This window comes from Poromitra crassiceps, assembly GCF_964638095.1.
Source record: "Poromitra crassiceps genome assembly, chromosome: 1".
Classification (NCBI taxonomy): Eukaryota; Metazoa; Chordata; class Actinopteri; order Beryciformes; family Melamphaidae; genus Poromitra; species Poromitra crassiceps.
The window spans coordinates 14,341,529-14,361,361 of NC_139623.1; the positions used below are offsets into that span (position 1 = coordinate 14,341,529).

Consider the following 19,833-nt stretch of genomic DNA (forward strand, 5'->3'; position numbering starts at 1 on the left):
AATGAAACCTTTCCTTATAGACTAATCACTTGTTTAGTGATGGTTGTTTACTGATTAACAATAATTCAATATAGCAAGGTTAGGATTAAATAATCAGCATCTATTTTTCATAATAAATAAATACATGTGATGTGATTCATCTGATGTTTCTTGACATCACTGCACCAGGAAGTAAAGGCTGACAGTGCTGTGCACAGGGCATCTACTTGTTAAAAAATACATTTGTATTGATCAGTTCCTTGCATCCAGGGATTAAAAACTATTCTGGTGCGGCGTCCCGGTGGCGCACCTGGTAGAGCGTGTACCACTAGCCTTTGTTCACACCATATCGCCAAAGCCATGCTAAAGCCACGCTGAGGCTGAGCTCATGCTAAACTGGTCACACAAGAAGCTCTCTTTTCCTCAGCGCCTCGCTCGGCGCGCATTGTCCCTGCCAAAACTTGCATTGACTTCATGCCTGGCAGCTTCACGCCTTGAAAATAGAACAGAATCCTGAAAGATCGCTTCAGCGTGGCTTCAGCGTGGCTTCAGCGCGGCTTCAGCGCGGCTTCAGCGTGGCTTCAGCGTGGCTTCAGCGCAGCTTCAGCGTGGCTTCAGCGTGAGGTGCGGCTGGTGTGAACGGTCTCACCTTGTAACAAGGAAGCCGAAATGAAACTGCGGGGCTTCAGCGTGGCTTGAGCGTGGCTGTGGTGTATGGTGTGAAGTTCTGTGAACGAACGCTTAGTCCATCGCATGGCCGACCGGGGTTCGAATCCGACCCGTGGCCCTTTGCCGCATGTCATTTCTCTCCCCACCTTTCCTGTCTGCCTATTGTACAGTACTATCAAATAAAGGCAAAATGTAATAATGGTAATAATTATGTAATTACCACCAACTAAGAGTTCCATGTAGTCCTATGAAGCTCGATAGCAAGAGCAAGCCATATTGCCAGTGTTTTGGTTCCCACTGAGATCAGTTTGTATTAAAATATTACTTAATGTACATAACTCTGTGCTCATTGCTCAAAAGACAGTGGAGATGGTTGTGCCCTACAGGAGGAAAGCAGCCCCATCACCCTGAGTGACTTCCTAGTTAACACTGTGGAGTGCTTCTGCTTCCTGGGGTCCATCATCATCCAGGACCTGAAATGGGAGCTGAAAATGAGAGCTCTCACCAAGAAGGCACAACAGAGGACTTCCTGTGGCAACTGAAGAAATTCAATGTGCCAAAAGCAATGATGGCGCTCTTCTACACCTAGACCATCAAGTCCATCCTCACCTCCTCCGTGCACCTGGTATGCTGCTGCTGCCTGCAAGGACTCCAGACTGCAGTGCATCATCTGCCATGCTGAAAAGATGATCAGATGCAGCCTGCCATCCCTTCAGGACCTGCACACCAGGTCCTGAAGCGGTCTCGGAAAATCATGGCCGACACCTCCCACCCAGGCCATAAAGTCTTTGAAGCACTCGTCCTTGGCAGGAGACAGGTCTGGCAGTACCAGAACCTCTCGTCACAGGGGCAGCTTCTTCCCAACCGAGCACAGCTGGCTTGTTAACAGGACAGGGTCCCCCCTCGCTGTCATGAGCCTACCCCCACTTTAAAGGACTGCATTTGCAGTTAATGGGGATCTTAATAAACTGCCGGTAAACTAAACTGCTATGCTGCATACTTGCACAAAGTCAAAATCTTCGTTTGTAATCTGATTACATACTGTGGCTATTAAAGTAGTCTCTTAAAACAGACTGTCTCATCTACATCCGGCGAATGCAGCTATACAGTCTGTACGTTACACCCCCAGAACATGCACAAGGAAGTTGGGAAAAAAACCTTCAGACTGGAAGGAAGTTCTACGGAATCCGACCAATCACGACACGCGAATGCGGCATATTGGATTCTGATTGGACTAATGAGCGGAAGACCCACCTTTCTGCCGGCATATTGGATTCTGATTGGACTAATGAGCGGAAGACCCGCCTTTCTGCTTCCCATTCCGGTTGGTGCATGATTCTCCCCCACGAAGTACAGACGGTGTGGCGGAAGCATTTGAAAATTGCAGAAGCCAACTCATCTGTTCTAAGAGACTACTATTAAAGTGAATCTGAATCTGAATCTGAATAAAAGCATCAACTAAATAGTATTTTTAAATCACTATGCTGCTCTTTGACAGTTGGTATTTAGCTTGTCCCACTTGTGTTTGTTATTCTGCGAAGAAGTTTGTTTTGACTCTGTTTTGTTAAAAGGGCTTTCTAAATAAATCTGACTCAACTTGACATGCAATTTAGCAGCACCCGGGGACATCTGACTCCACTACTGTACATAAGCCACTGGATACTTGTCTCTGTGAGAAGTTAAGTACTGCAAGACCAGCAACAAGACCACTATGATTATACACCAGCTCCTCACACACATGTATATATGTAGATACTTACCCACAAATAGCGCGCACGCACATGCACACACACACACACACACACACACAAATGCACACGCACGCACACGCACACGCACACGCACACGCACACGCACACGCACACGCACACGCACACACACACGCACACGCACACGCACACGCACGCACACGCACACGCACACGCACATGCACATTATTACCTTCGCCAGGACAATCAGAGGGGGATTCCACTTGAGGGAAACTAGATATGAACACTGTTTCTCTTCCATCCTCTCTCTCTCTCCCCTCATCTCTCCCCCTCTCTCTCCCCTCTCTCTCCTCCTCTCTCCCCCTCTCTCTCCCCTCTCTCTCTCCTCCTCTCTGCCCCTCTCTCTCCCCTCTCTCTCCTCCTCTCTCTCTCCCCTCATCTCTCCCCCTCTCTCTCCCCTCTCTCTCCTCCTCTCTCCCCCTCTCTCTCTCCTTCTCTCTCCCCCTCTCTCTCCCCTCTCTCTCCTCCTCTCTCTCTCTCCTCATCTCTCCCCCTCTCTCTCCCCTCATCTCTCCCCCTCTCTCTCTCTCCTCCTCTCTCACCCCTTACCTCTCTCCCCCCCTCATCTCTCTCTCACACAGGCTACCTGTTTGCTTTCACATTTGGCTTCTGTAGTTTATCCCTCCCTCCCTGGAATGCCATCATGTTTTTGATCCGGCCTTTTCTCTTTCTTGTACCAGATATACTTTACATTTACTCACTGACATATGTACATGTATGTACCAGATATACTCACTGGCATATGTATGTACCACATATACTGTACATTTACTCACTGGCATATGTACATGTATGTACCAGATATACTCACTGGCATATGTATGTACCACATATACTGTACATTTACTCACTGGCATATGTACATGTATGTACCAGATATACTGTATATTTACTCACTGACATATGTACATGTATGTACAAGATATACTCACTGGCATATGCATGTACCACATATACTGTATATTTACTCACTGGCATATGTATGTACCCGATATACTGTAGATTTACTCACTGGCATATGTATGTACCAGATATACTGTATATTTACTCACTGGCATATGTATGTACCAGATATACTGTACATTTACTCACTGGCATATGTACCAGATATACTGTATATTTACTCACTGGCATAGGTATTATTTTTGTGTCTTGTGTAAGTTTGCAATAATGAAGCTACACTACACACACCACTACACAGATGTCTATAGGGAAAAGGCTAAAGCAGTGATTCTCAACCATTTTCATATCAATGACCACTAATGTAGTCCACATTAAGGCCCCAGACTCTTATTTGATGAGATTTTGTCTCTCAGACGATAATATGAAAATATTTTTAATGTTGGATATTATTTTATTTGGAATTCCATGACTTTCTATATTGTACATGTAGGTAGAGAGATAACAGTGAAACTATCAAAATATCATTCTTTCTCTAATTGTGTTAACTGAAAAGAAATCATGCTGAAGTTTAACAATTCATGTGTTTTCTGGGGAGCCCCTGGAACCCCCTCAAGGACCCCTGGTGGTCCCTGGACCCCCATATTAGCCCCCTTTCCACTGAAGGCCAAAAGCCCAAGAACTTTTGCCCAGGAACTCTAGCCTGGAACTTGAGTTCCTGCGCCAGCACGGTTTTGGCCTAGGCCAACTCAGTGGAAAAGTGTCAGGAACCCAGGAACTAAGTTCAAGCACCAGGTTTGGCCCTCAGTGGAAAGGGAGCTATTGAGAACTACCGGGCTAAAGTAATTCCTAGACCTGCTAGTCAAGCGATGTATTCAGTCTCATTACAACAACTTATTTTCTCTGTTTTGATAGCTTTCCTCACAGCTCCTCACTTCTGCTCTCACAACTGGTGCAGTAAAATGATTCTGCCTTGTGTTTTGTGGTGGCATCACACTCCCTCCCTCCCCTCCCTCCCCTCCCCGCTCCCAAACCTCTCTCTCCACAACAAACCCGGGCCTCCGACTTCACCCCCTGCTACTCATTTTCTCCCTCGTCCTCCCTTTTTGCTCATTCTCTCGTAAACCATATTGCTCTTTTTTTAAACTCCCTCTCCTCATTCCCCCTCACTGTAACTCTACCACAAAACCATCACCCCCTCACACACACACACACACACACACACACACACGCACGCACGCACGCACGCACACACGCACGCAAGCACGCGCGCACACACACACACACACACACACACACACACACACACACACACACACACACACACACACACACACACACACACACACACACACACACACACACACACACACACACTTCTCATCCAGTCCCTCTCTCAGAAACGGTACCATCCCTCCCTGCCCTGTCCTGTCCTCCCCCCTCCCTCTGGTTCCATTTTCATTGGGGTTTATATATGACACGATACCGCAGGCTGTCTGACCACCCATCGCCATGACAACTGGCGGCAAACATTTATCAAGCCAAACTGGGTCCAGATTCTGTCAACCACACGTTCGCCTCTGGGCGCTACTACTGCCGAATGTGTATGGTTGTGATGTGTGCGCACGTGCGTGCATGTGTTTGTGTGCACGCACACACACGTGCGTGTGTGTGTGTGTATGCTGTGTGTGTGTGTGTGCATGTCTGAGAAAAAGTAGGCTATGTTTCACTGGAGCAGTGGTTCTCAACGTAGGGTCCGGGGACTACCGGGGGTCCTTGAGGGAGTTCCAAGGGGTCCCCAGCAAATTGATGATTTGTTCAAGTTGAAGTTAACACAATAGGCCATTTTCACAGTGGTCATTTTGTGTTGAAAAGGCAGGGTAAACACAGGTGCAAGCAAAACATCCATGATTGGAAGTTGGGGAAACCCTCATTGTTTTGCTTCCCCCTGTGTTTGCCCTGCCTTTTCGACACAAAATGGCCACTGTGAAAAAGGCCCATTGGAGAATGTAGAAGAATGGCTATTTTGATCAGTTTCACTGTTATCTCTCTGCCAGGCGGCGAGCAAGCTCAGGCTTGGACAGATGAGGCCGTGGAAGTGCTACTAATGGCCCATTTCCACTGCTGGTATTAGCGCAGCCCCGCCCAGCTCGTCTCGCTTCTTTGTCTCATTCCACCGATCAAAAACCTGGACAGCCCGGGTTGAGTCGGGGTTGAGTCGTGCTAGTTTTGGTCCCTCCTTTGTTGAGGTTCCAGCCGGTACCATACGGTGACGTGAAAACACTGCAGACGACTGATTGGTCAGGCAGAATCGTGTTTACTGTATCTACTGTCAATGCTGGATACCAGTTTAGTGGGGCTTACCTTCTATCCTGTTTTTTCCATCAGTCTTTTGTGTTGCTGCCTTCGGCTCTGGTGAAATAAAATCGATCTCCTTGCTAAGCTTTAACATGACTGCATGGTTTTCAATTGTTTTGAGAGAGAAAAAGTCAGCTGCTCGGGAAGCCCTTATAGTTGTGTGTTACGTTGGCTCTGCTAGGCCGGAGGCGGGGGTTTAGTGAAGCCGTGGTCTTGGTAAATGGTAAATGGACTGCATTTATATAGTGCAAGCGCTTTACAATGTGCCTACATTCACCCATTCACACACCGAAGGCGGCAAGGTGCCAGGTGCTGGCACAGCCATCGGGAGGAATTCGGGGTTCAGTGTCTTGCCCAAGGACACTTCAACATGCGGACTGGAGGAGCCGGGGATCGAACCACCAACCTTCTGATTAGTGGATGACCCGCTCTACCTCCTGAGCCACAGCCGCCCCAGGTCTTGCCTGGTGAGTGGCCGCTGGGGTAGTGGCTTCCCTTCTCCCCGTAGCGTAACCCCCGTCCTCCGCGCAGCACATGCATATAATATATGTATGCTATTGTGTGCTGGGGCAGCAGGCTGAAGGCAGCGGATGCCAACAGACTCAACAAACTGATCCGTAAGGCCAGGGACATTGTGGGGCTGGATCTGGGCTCTCTGACTGCGGTGTCAGAGAAGAGAACGTTGTCCAGGCTACGCTCCATCATGAGCAATGACTCGCACCCACTCCACGGCGTGCTAGTCAAACACAGGAGTACGTTCAGTGAGAGACTGATTCCACCTAGATGCAATACGGAGAGGCACAGGAAATCATTCCTGCCTGTGGCCATTGGTCTATTTAATGCCTCTCTTAAAAGAGCACCTCGGAGACGCTCAGTCTCCCTGAGACTGAGCCAGCCGATAGGTTAACTGTGCCTGGCTGAGCCACGTGTAACGTATAGGGCAAGCCGACTTAAAGCAGCTACGAGCAACTTTTTCGATTGTTATTAAACAGTATAAATTTAATATCAATGCATCACATCTTACCTCTAATAGTCGACGATACCAACGCAGAGTAGTCTCGCTTGAACCCCGAGTGAATCGGCCAGTGTTAGTGTGTCTGTAGCCAGGGCAGATCAGGAATTGAAATGAAACGGTTTGCAGCAGCCACTTCGGCCATAACCACAAAATAACTTCTAAAAAACCTGTTAGAATATAACGAGAGATGTTCCCGCGAGTATGCGTGGCGTTCACATTGTTTATGTTATGTTGCTAGGCAGCGCAAACGGCGTAAAAAGGCAGCTGCGTTTCACTTCCTGGTTTCACTTCCGCGTTTCACTTCCGGGTTACCCGGTCCGGTCGCTCTAGAGAGCCCCCTGTTGGCGCGAGTTTAGACAGACTATAGACTTAATAATCACCTAAGGGAGCAATCTCAGATACACACGGCTTTGGTCTCGTCGACTATTAGAGGTAAGATGTGATGCATTGATATTAAATTTATACTGTTTAATAACAATCGAAAAAGTTGCTCGTAGCTGCTTTAATATAAGTCCAGGGTGCAATAATGACAATTGGCACGGAATGTATACTTACTCTACGTATTTTGCTTACTAGACATATTCTACTTATTTTTGCTTCTATCGCATTTACTACTGTTATTCTCTGCTATGTTGTGTTCCTATTCTGCTTATTTTGCTTAATATCGCATTTACTACTGTTTATTTTATGCTATGTGTGTTCTGTGAGCGAGCTACTGTAACTTGTCCCAATTTCCCCCCGGTGATCATTAAAGTCTTTCTGATTCTGATTCTGATTCTGATAACAAATTGATATCGATTCTCCTGGCCGATGGTCAGATTTGCCCATGTAGGTCATTTAGAGGCACCAGTATTTCATAACCAGTTTAAAAGTTCCGTGTATGGATTTACTTTTAACATTATACGTTATAGCCTACTTGGGCTATGGACGGAGGGCAGATATGCGGTCGCTATGACAACCAGGTGTGGGGGGAGGCGAGTAAACTTGCAGTGGAAGCAAAGTCTATATCAAGTAGAGACGAGTAAGGCTAGGTAGAGTTGTACTGTGCTGTTATATGTGGTGGAAATGAGCCATAAAAGGCTCGCTCCAAAAGCAAAACAATCCCCACAGACCCCCATGTTAACTCATTGAGTGCCAGCCACTTTTGGAGAACGGACGCTCCCAGTGCCAGAGTTTCAGAGCGTTTTCAGTGATTTCTCGAGGCCCACAGAATATTGTGTGATATTACTATGTAAACACCGAACACGCACAAAGAACGATGAGACTCTCTTCTATCATCTGCAAAAAAAAGTTTATTGATATCATTTTCCGTTCTTTAGTTATCAGCCGGAGAAGATAGGTTGATTTCAGCAAAAAAACGCGTTTCAATTTAGAAGCTGAGATATTCAGCCTTTTGTGAAATTAAGCATTTCAAGCACATCACTGACTCTGAAGGTAATATTTTCCGATGTAATGACACCTCAAAAATAATTTCCTTCAATAAAACAGTGAAAACAAAGGAATTTTGTTTGGCCAAATAATATTTTTTAGCTGCAACCAGCAGCGCTGGCCCCTGCGTGCGCAGACCCTACACCTTCTTGCTGGTCTTGATTTACTGCTGGTGGGCATCAGATATTCTTGCTTGTTTGCCTGTCTCTGTGCATCGAGCCTGCTGTCTGGGTCTGTGTTTACTGTCAATGGTTGTAGCCTATGCTGCCCTGCGTGCCCCACCCCCCTCCTCCTCCTCCGTGGGAGTGTCTCTGGGGCTCTGCTGCGTTTGCTCTGCGTTTGCTCTGCACTGAAAAGTGCACTGCACCCCGCTTTTTCACAGCATGTCGCCGGCTCCCAGCTGAGAATAATGTAACTTTTCAGAAAGACACTGGTGTCGGCAACTAAATCATATGGAGGGGCTATCGCAGCGGAGACGGAGGCGCTCAATTGTAGCAGCAGATTGACTGCTGTTCAGGCACAGCTAACGTTATGCTTCATGCATATCGATGCGATTTCCGTTTCCCCATGACTTCTTCTCTCTTTTTTCCTCGCCTTTCTCTAATCTGGAGAGAACTGTCGCCACCTAATGGGTCGGTAAAATAGGTTATACACATTCAACATGCCCCAAAATTTTACAGGAGATGGATCTGGCTTTGATCCACGTCCCACCGTCAAAAAACGCAATTGACAACTTTAGTCGTCATTGGCACTCAACGTTACTATCCGAATTGACGACTAAAGTCGTCATTGGCACTCAATGAGTTAATGCCTGACTTTAGAGCAGGATTAAACATGTTTACAGCCTGGTTAAAAAAAACTGGTTTGGTCTATATAGCAAATTTCACCTTTCATGACAACTGTACGTGGGTGGATTTTCATGCACTCACCTATCTATCTATCTATCTATCTATCTATCTATCTATCTATCTATCTATCTATCTATCTATCTATCTATCTATATAAAAGGGAGCATGTGGGCAATGTTTGTTTGTTTGTTTAAATTTTTGTCGCACTGATGATGATGTCATAAGTCACCTGATGATGTCATCAGTGATGTCATAAGTCACCTGATGATGTCATCAGTGATGTCATAAGATGCGAAGTTGTGACATCATCAGTGATGTCATAAGAGTAAGTGAGCCTACGCATTAAGAGTAGAATAGATGATTAAAAGGACTATGTTTTGGGTGTTATTGCCAGATCGCCTGTAACATCGCAGCTTGGCGATCACGAAACCCCCCGGTCTCGTGCTGTGTGAAAACCAAGATGGCAGCGGCCACGCTTGGGCTTCAAAACAAGTCCAAAAAACGGGTGACGTCACGGTGACTCTGCATATTTTTTCAATGGTCTTTGCTCTCTGCCTACAAGACAGTCACGGAATTCTGAACAAAATCAAAACATATTCTCAGATTTGGGTCAGAGACAAAATGTTATTAAATGGGGGTACTAATCCTTTGTAAAACAGTTGGGAATCACTGCTAGGAACATCATGCATCTAGCCAAGCAGAGACATTGATGTATGCTGTTTTAATTGGACAGCCGCGCTCAAGTTTCCCATCTCTGTCTCTTTCATTTACATCCTCTGACTTACAGCACCTCTGTGAAATGTCCTGCAGCAGAGATGTCTGCTTTACTGTCTGTTTCTATCATCTTTATTTCCTTCACTTGAAATATCTCCCTTTCACCAGTGCTGTCCTTCGCCTATAGCGCCTTCTCACACTCTTTCACCAGTGCTGTCCTTCGCCTATAGCTTCTTCTCACACTCTTTCACCAGTGCTGTCCTTCGCCTATAGCTTCTTCTCACACTCTTTCACCAGTGCTGTCCTTCGCCTATAGCTTCTTCTCACACTCTTTCACCAGTGCTGTCCTTCGCCTATAGCTTCTTCTCACACTCTTTCACCAGTGCTGTCCTTCGCCTATAGCTTCTTCTCACACTCTTTCACCAGTGCTGTCCTTCGCCTATAGCTTCTTCTCACACTCTTTCACCAATGCTTCGCCTATAGCTTATTCTCACACTCTTTCACCAGTGCTGTCCTTCGCCTATAGCTTCTTCTCACACTCTTTCACCAGTGCTGTCCTTCGCCTATAGCTTCTTCTCACACTCTTTCACCAGTGCTGCCCTTCACCTATAGCTTCTTCTCACACTCTTTCACCAGTGCTGTCCTTCGCCTATAGCTTCTTCTCACACTCTTTCACCAGTGCTGTCCTTCGCCTATAGCTTCTTCTCACACTCTCACCAGTGCTGTCCTTCGCCTATAGCTTCTTCTCACACTCTTTCACCAGTGCTGTCCTTCGCCTATAGCTTCTTCTCACACTCATTCACCAGTGCTGTCCTTCGCCTATAGCTTCTTCTCACACTCTTTCACCAGTGCTGTCCTTCGCCTATAGCTTCTTCTCACACTCTTTCACCAGTGCTGTCCTTCGCCTATAGCTTTTCTCACACTCTCACCAGTGCTGTCCTTCGCCTATAGCTTCTTCTCACACTCTCACCAGTGCTGTCCTTCGCCTATAGCTTCTTCTCACACTCTTTCACCAGTGCTGTCCTTCGCCTATAGCTTCTTCTCACACTCTTTCACCAGTGCTGTCCTTCGCCTATAGCTTCTTCTCACACTCTTTCACCAGTGCTGCCCTTCACCTATAGCTTCTTCTCACACTCTTTCACCAGTGCTGTCCTTCGCCTATAGCTTCTTCTCACACTCTTTCACCAGTGCTGTCCTTCGCCTATAGCTTCTTCTCACACTCTTTCACCAGTGCTGTCCTTCGCCTATAGCTTCTTCTCACACTCTTTCACCAGTGCTGTCCTTCGCCTATAGCTTCTTCTCACACTCTCACCAGTGCTGTCCTTCGCCTATAGCTTCTTCTCACACTCTTTCACCAGTGCTGTCCTTCGCTTATAGCTTCTTCTCACACTCTTTCACCAGTGCTGTCCTTTGCCTATAGCTTATTCTCACACTCTTTCACCAGTGCTGTCCTTTGCCTATAGCTTATTCTCACACTCTTTCACCAGTGCTGTCCTTTGCCTATAGCTTCTTCTCACACTCTTTCACCAGTGCTGTCCTTCACCTATAGCTTCTTCTCACACTCTTTCACCAGTGCTGTCCTTCACCTAGCTTCTTCTCACACTCTTTCACCAGTGCTGTCCTTTGCCTATAGCTTCTTCTCACACTCTTTCACCAGTGCTGTCCTTTGCCTATAGCTTCTTCTCACACTCTTTCACAGATTGTCTCTCCATTATGTCTCTCATGTTCTGTTCTCTCATCCCTGTCATCCTCTCAGGGGGAGCGGGGGTGGGAGAAGAGGGGGAGTGAGAATTCAAGTCTGCGATGGTGAGGAAACAATATGAGACCGAAAGTAATAAGAGTGGAATAGATAGAGGGGAGTTGTCGGTGTGCACTGTGTGCATGCATGCGTGTGTGTGTGTGCATGCATGCGTGTGTGTGTGTGTAGCCATCGCGATGGTTCCACAGTGAAACATCGTGATGGACGATGGCATCGTCGTTGATGGGGATCGGCTCATCGACAATGGTCAACCCTAGTGTGTGTGTGTGTGTGTGTGTGTGTGTGTGTCTTTTATGCATGTTCACACCCCTGGTCGGATTGAGCTGAAAATGTGCATGGCGGTGGGTTATGCGCTGGGGAAGGTCATCGGCAGACCCTGAAGTCCTGGAACCAACTGGAAAGTCTTGGAAACCACCTCTTGTTGGACTGGGCATGTTCACTGTCATGGGCAGGTTGTAAAGTCCTGGATACCATCTGGACACCACCATCATTTCCGGCCAAGCAAAAGGCGCAGTATGACTTTGTGCCTATTTAACCTGGGCAATGCCGGGTACATCGCTAGTATGTGATAAAGCTCAAGTGAGAGAGCTGTAGGCAGCAAGAATGATAAGCAGAGAAGAGAAGGAATGCAAGTGGAGGAGCCCCCCTCATCCCTCTCTCTCTTTCACTCTCTCTCTCTCTCACACACACACACACACACACACACACACACACACACACACACACACACACACACACACACACACACACACACACACACACACACACACACACCTGTGTTCTACATCTCAGTAAAGCATAAAAGAGTGTAACAGACATGAGATGCCTGCCGCCCGCACCAGGGGAGCTCTGCAGAACCCATTAACATGAAACACACATACACACTCACCTACATTCTCCCGTGTGACACATGGTCAAGCAGACAAACTAACACACACACACACACACACACACACACACACACACACACACACACACACACAGAGGCACATAACATACACTCACTCGTGTACATGTACAAGATCATTGACATGTTCCGGGTGTGCAGTGAAAAGAGCTCTAGTCTGTAGCATGCTTGAATCAAACAGATAATGGAGTGTGTAGAATCAAACCACAGGCAGTGTTAGGCTGCTAGAATGTGTGTGTGTGTGTGTGTGTGTGTGTGTGTGTATGTGTGTGTGCGCACGCATGGGTGCGTGCGTGTGTATGTGCGTGTGTATGGGCCCCTATCAAAGTCAACGCGCACTATGACGTGCGCAAACTACATCACGTGTGACAACAAGATGTGTACTGTAGCTACTTACAGCGTGTGCACATCTGAGACATTTTGTTAAGCGTTCACACACACGCGTTCGTATTTTTGATACGTGTGTACGCGCGTGTGTGTGTGTGTGTTTGTGCATGCGTGCATGCATGCGTGTATGACCTCAGTGCTTAATGCATTCCTCATTCACTCATTCATTTCTCTGCTTCTGGATGAGAAGCACTTTGCATGGCTTGGAAACTATAGCTGCAGTGTGGCTAAATGCACAGATGGTTTTTCTGTAACGCTTTAGAATACAGCCCGCAAATAACCATGTAACTACAGGGTAACAAGACTGTACCTATAGTGTAACTACAGGGTAACAAGACTGTACTTACAACCCGATCTCCCAAAAAATGGTAAAATAGCAACGTACGTTTCTACAGGGGTGGCCGTGGTTTGGCCGTGGTTTACGGTTGCTATTTTTACAGGCTAAATTCACTTCTTGTAGCCCGTAGTTACACTATAAGTACAGTCTTGTTACCCTGTAGTTACACTATAAGTACAGTATTGTTACCCTGTAGTTATACTATAAGTACAGTCTTGTTACCCTGTAGTTATACTATAAGTACAGTCTTGTTACCCTGTAGTTATACTATAAGTACAGTCTTGTTACCTTACACTATAAGTACAGTCTTGTTACCCTGTAGTTACACTATAAGTACAGTCTTGTTACCCTGTAGTTACACTATAAGTACAGTCTTGTTACCCTGTAGTTACACTATAAGTACAGTCTTGTTACCCTGTAGTTATACTATAAGTACAGATCTTGTTACCCTGTAGTTACACTATAAGTACAGTCTTGTTACCCTGTAGTTACACTATAAGTACAGCATTGTTACCCTGTAGTTACACTATAAGTACTTTCTCCAGCCTACATGAACAAATTTGGCATCACAAAATGCCATGGTCTCAGTCTATAGATGAACTTCAGACTCAGAGGCGAGGGAGTATGAACTTATCATACCCTGCACATCAGTCTATAGATGAACTTCCGTCTTAGAGGGGAGGGAGTATGAACTTATCATACCCTGCACATCAGTCTATAGATGAACTTCCGTCTCAGAGGGGAGGGAGTATGAACTTATCATACCCTGCACATCAGTCTATAGATGAACTTCAGACTCAGAGGCGAGGGAGTATGAACTTATCATACCCTGCACATCAGTCTATAGATGAACTTCAGACTCAGAGGGGAGGGAGTATGAACTTATCATACCCTGCACATCAGTCTATAGATGAACTTCAGACTCAGAGGGGAGGGAGTATGAACTTATCATACCCTGCACATCAGTCTATAGATGAACTTCAGACTCAGAGGCGAGGGAGTATGAACTTATCATACCCTGCACATCAGTCTATAGATGAACTTCAGACTCAGAGGCGAGGGAGTCTGAACTTATCATACCCTGCACATCAGTCTATAGATGAACTTCAGACTCAGAGGCGAGGGAGTATGAACTTATCATACCCTGCACATCAGTCTATAGATGAACTTCAGACTCAGAGGGGAGGGAGTATGAACTTATCATACCCTGCACATCAGTCTATAGATGAACTTCAGACTCAGAGGGGAGGGAGTATGAACTTATCATACCCTGCACATCAGTCTATAGATGAACTTCAGACTCAGAGGGGAGGGAGTATGAACTTATCATACCCTGCACATCAGTCTATAGATGAACTTCAGACTCAGAGGCGAGGGAGTATGAACTTATCATACCCTGCACATCAGTCTATAGATGAACTTCAGACTCAGAGGCGAGGGAGTCTGAACTTATCATACCCTGCACATCAGTCTATAGATGAACTTCAGACTCAGAGGCGAGGGAGTATGAACTTATCATACCCTGCACATCAGTCTATAGATGAACTTCAGACTCAGAGGGGAGGGAGTATGAACTTATCATACCCTGCACAACATAATCATGGTGGATTGATCCTCATCAGCTTCACGGCTACATACAGTTTAATGGCGGCTTATCAGCTGCACAAACAGTCGGTGTGGCTCGACTACAATGCTCTTTTTCTCTGCTTTCCTGCTGGTGAAGCAGGAACGGCTCAATGAGGTGTGTGAGGCGGCTCCGCCAGAAAACACGCGTGGCAAAAATGCCTTATTGCAGGAACTCAGACGTCAAGTGGAGGTGTGGCCTAAACGGCTGATGCGGCCAGTGAGGTCATGTTACACAGCTGCCGCTACTGCAGGTCAGAGAGTGTCGGCTGTAAGAGGAGATGAACCAGTAACCTTTAGGTCAGTGGATCTCAAAGTGGGGGTCCTTGAGAGGATCCCAGGGAGTCCCCAGCAAAAAAGGGTCATAATTTATTTTCACTAGAATTCCAACCATATGTAACATAATAACAGAATGCATGACTATTTTGGTCATGAGTTTCATTTCTGTAAACACCCAAGTGTGACGACCCTCTCACTCTCCTGGCCCTATCTTGCAGGAACCTGGGTCGTGAGGCTGATTGGGTGCACCTGGGCCCGATGCGCTCATTGGGTTTAAGACGACCTTCCGACCATTCAGTCGCTCTCCCTCAGGTGCACCCAATCAGCCTACCCAACACCGGTTCCTGCATGAGTCGGGATGGGATGGTCATCACAAAAGCTAAAATCTTATCAGATGAGGACCCTGGGACAAAATCTTATTAAATGGTTTGTGGTCTAATTTGTGTTAGTTTGGTCCTTGATGTGGAAAAAGTTTGAGAACCACTGCTTTAGGTGGAGGATGCATGGATATCTCTGATATTGCCAATGAACATCTTCATGTTCGATTGAGACAGGAGGCCTCAAGCGAACATGAAATGTCGCCTCAATGCTGACCTCACGACTAAAAGATCAGGCTTTGAACCAGACAGTTGTAGTCGAGTCAGACTTGAGTCCTGGTCTTATTTTCATGACTTGTGACTTAACTTGGACTTGAGCACTGATGACGAGGTTGGAGACGAGGACTCAGACTTCTTAATTGATAGACTTTTTTTAATAGGCCCTAATAATTTGGCATGAGATATTGATAGCTACACTATATTAATACCATGCCTTTATTCAATTTTGTGCAAGGGCAGGCACATGTGTTCCACCAGCATGTTGATTCACGCTCACTCACATTCCTGTTCAGTAAACTAACTTGGACTCGGACTCAAACACCGGGGACTTGAGGCTTGACTCGAGATATAGTGACTTACTACAACACTGCTTTGAAACAATGACCTTATAAGGTTACAGGATTATGCATAACTTCCTATCCTTTGATATCTCTGGCAAGTTGTGTGTGGCTATGAGTTTTTTTAATACGCCTGCTTTTCCACGCCACAAAGTCATCCTAGGAATTTCAATATGGTCAGTCACTTACTGCCATACAAGCTAAAGCTCCATGGGGCACAGGGAGGCAGATGACACAATTATTCACAGATATTGTCTGTTTTGTGGTTTGTTGATCACAGGAGCTGCAGGGGTTAATGAACAGTGAGACATACAGGAGCTGCAGGGGTTAATGAACAGTGAGACATACAGGAGCTACAGGGGTTAATGAACAGTGAGACATACAGGAGCTACAGGGGTTAATGAACAGTGAGACATACAGGAGCTACAGGGGTTAGTGAACAGTGAGACATACAGGAGCTACAGGTGTTAATGAACAGTGAGACATACAGGAGCTACAGGTGTTAATGAACAGTGAGACATACAGGAGCTACAGGGGTTAATGAACAGTGAGACATACAGGAGCTACAGGGGTTAATGAACAGTGAGACATACAGGAGCTACAGGGGTTAATGAACAGTGAGACACTACAGGAGCTACAGGGGTTAATGAACAGTGAGACACTACAGGAGCTGCAGGGGTTAATGAACAGTGAGACATACAGGAGCTGCAGGTGTTAATGAACAGTGAGACATACAGGAGCTACAGGGGTTAATGAACAGTGAGACATACAGGAGCTACAGGGGTTAATGAACAGTGAGACATACAGGAGCTACAGGGGTTAATGAACAGTGAGACACTACAGGAGCTACAGGGGTTAATGAACAGTGAGACACTACAGGAGCTGCAGGTGTTAATGAACAGTGAGACACTACAGGAGCTGCAGGTGTTAATGAACAGTGAGACATACAGGAGCTACAGGGGTTAATGAACAGTGAGACATACAGGAGCTGCAGGTGTTAATGAACAGTGAGACATACAGGAGCTGCAGGGGTTAATGAACAGTGAGACATACAGGAGCTACAGGGGTTAATGAACAGTGAGACACTACAGGAGCTACAGGGGTTAATGAACAGTGAGACACTACAGGAGCTGCAGGTGTTAATGAACAGTGAGACATACAGGAGCTGCAGGTGTTAATGAACAGTGAGACATACAGGAGCTGCAGGTGTTAATGAACAGTGAGACATACAGGAGCTACAGGGGTTAATGAACAGTGAGACATACAGGAGCTACAGGGGTTAATGAACAGTGAGACACTACAGGAGCTACAGGGGTTAATGAACAGTGAGACACTACAGGAGCTGCAGGGGTTAATGAACAGTGAGACATACAGGAGCTGCAGGTGTTAATGAACAGTGAGACATACAGGAGCTACAGGGGTTAATGAACAGTGAGACATACAGGAGCTACAGGGGTTAATGAACAGTGAGACATACAGGAGCTACAGGGGTTAATGAACAGTGAGACACTACAGGAGCTACAGGGGTTAATGAACAGTGAGACATACAGGAGCTGCAGGTGTTAATGAACAGTGAGACATACAGGAGCTGCAGGGGTTAATGAACAGTGAGACATACAGGAGCTACAGGGGTTAATGAACAGTGAGACATACAGGAGCTGCAGGGGTTAATGAACAGTGAGACATACAGGAGCTACAGGGGTTAATGAACAGTGAGACATACAGGAGCTGCAGGCAGTGGCGGACTGCATAATCGGGCACGTCGGGCAAATGCCCGGTGGCCTGGCCTGGCCTGGCCTGCCAAAAAAAAAAAAAAAAAAAAAAAAATTTGCAGGCCAGGCCAGGCCACTCACTGAACAGCAGGCCAGGCGCCGCCTACTGGTTTACTAGTGATTTTATTACCTTATTCAGGTTTAAAGTGGGTGCATCTCATTGTAAAATTAGACTTGGCCCAAATTGGGCTTCAAACGGCCCAAATTGGGCTTCAAACGGCCCAAATCTGGCTTCAAACGGCCCAAATTGGGCTTCAAATGGCCCAAATTGAGCTTCAAATGCCCCAAATTTTTTGCCGCCGCCCTTCGGACGCCGGCACGCGCGTCGGCCCATATTGGCCTGGCCTGCTTGGTATCTAATGCCCGGCCTGAATTATGATCCCAGTCCGCCCCTGGCTGCAGGGGTTAATGAACAGTGAGACATACAGGAGGAGGGAAGCAGAGCAACTGCTCATTGAACCATCAGTCATCAGAGCCAAGAGGATGACTTGACATATAGAGGTCAAGAGTGGTTCTCTAGGTTCACAAGTCAAGGTTTCAAACCCAGTGACTGGATTTAGACTCTCTAAATGAGTGTAGGAGCCTGTTGAGGCTTCAATAGCCTAACCCTTAAAGGAACAGTCATCATTTAACATTCAACATAATTTACTCCCCCTCATGCCAGTTGAAACCATAGACTGTAAATATAGGTTGAAACACAGGTGAAACAAGGCTAGGTCGTAACCTATGGCCAGCGCGATAAAGCGTTGACGACATTGTTGTGGTAGCAGGCAACAGCTTTGTTAATGTGGAGGGCTCTTGGTGACGTTCAGTTCTGATGATGTCATAGACATTGCGACATCATCAGTGACATAATTATTGATCAAAATCATCTTCACATCACTGATGATGTCATAGACACTGATGATGTCATAGACATTGTGACATCATTGTGATGTCATTAGGTGAGTGATGCCATCAGTGACGCAAATTTTCCACTTTATTCTTGGATCAGTCAGTAGATAGGAAAGGTGTGAAGAGAGACGTGATAACATGCTACAAAGGACCACGGATTGGATTTAAACCCGGGTCTAAGCCAGTAGGCTAGTACGCGCTCTACCAGCTGAGCCACTGGGACACCCAAACAGGTGAAGTGTGACCATATTACAGGGAGTATGTAGCCTACAACTGAAGTCAATGACTGTTTTTCTCTCGAGGTGTGTTATATGGACAAACCTGTGTTTCAACTGACATGAGGGTGAGTAGATGATGATAGAATTGTCATTTTTTAGTAAACTGTTCCTTTACATGTAAGTAGCCTACTTACTGTTTATTTACAAAGCAGCAAATGTGTTCACATTTTTCATAATGAAGGAAAATAGAATACGTGGGAGGTCTCATAGATCAAACTCAAATGACTCAAAAGATCAGCCTGTTAAAGTGGTTCTTACCTTTAAGAAGGACGACGAACTGGAGGCACAACAGGTATTTACGCAGCTCCATTTGTGAGAGTGGAGGAAGAGGGTTTCTGTCTTTTTTCCTTGTTTTCTGTTTACAAAGTGGTCTCTCCCTGAGTTGGTCTAAATGTGGTGCATCGGCGCGCACAGACACACACACGCACAGGCACGCACTCTTTCAGCTCTCCCCGTCCCCCAGAGATGCGTAAAACCTGCTCAAACGGCGCTCCAATGTCATTTCTGGCGTGTGGGGGGCAAACTTCACCACTGGTTCATTTACAACAGCAGCCTTCTGTTGCACACAGAGCAAAAACATACACCCATTTCATGTGAGGAGAAAAACATTCTTGTCTTTGAATTTTGGCTTGTTTTGCACTTCAACTCAGTCTCTAAAGAAAATGAAATAGAGTAGCATAGCCTACTCATATAACCGTTAAAGACGCTACATAATCCTTAGTTTAATGACATATGAGATTTAAATACCGATTCACTACTCACTATTGAGTATCACAGTCCGATTATAGTGACTCCTTAGAGAATGACTGTGTTGTTGAGGGTAAAGCAAGAAAAAAGCTCTGCCTTGTGCCAAAGTGACACTTCATTGACCCATGGAAATCCCAGCACCTGTGCCGTCCAACAAGAGGCCATTCAGAGTCATTAAACCATCACTAATGTGTAACACCTTCCCAAATATGTCTCAGATCGCTTTGCCCCTGTCA

The 19,833-nt window shown here is 46.1% G+C and overlaps 1 protein-coding gene across 1 annotated transcript in view; it reads right to left on the reverse strand.

The window, feature by feature from the left end:
* itga10 (integrin, alpha 10) overlaps positions 1 to 19,422 on the reverse strand; it is a 49,017-nt gene extending 29,595 nt beyond the window's left edge. Inside the window, exon 1 of the mRNA XM_083646578.1 lies at positions 19,109 to 19,422. Coding sequence (XP_083502704.1) covers positions 19,109 to 19,160 — 52 coding nt within the window. The 5' untranslated portion in view covers positions 19,161 to 19,422. The remainder of the gene's footprint in view (positions 1 to 19,108) is intronic.
* Positions 19,423 to 19,833: the final 411 nt, after the last annotated feature.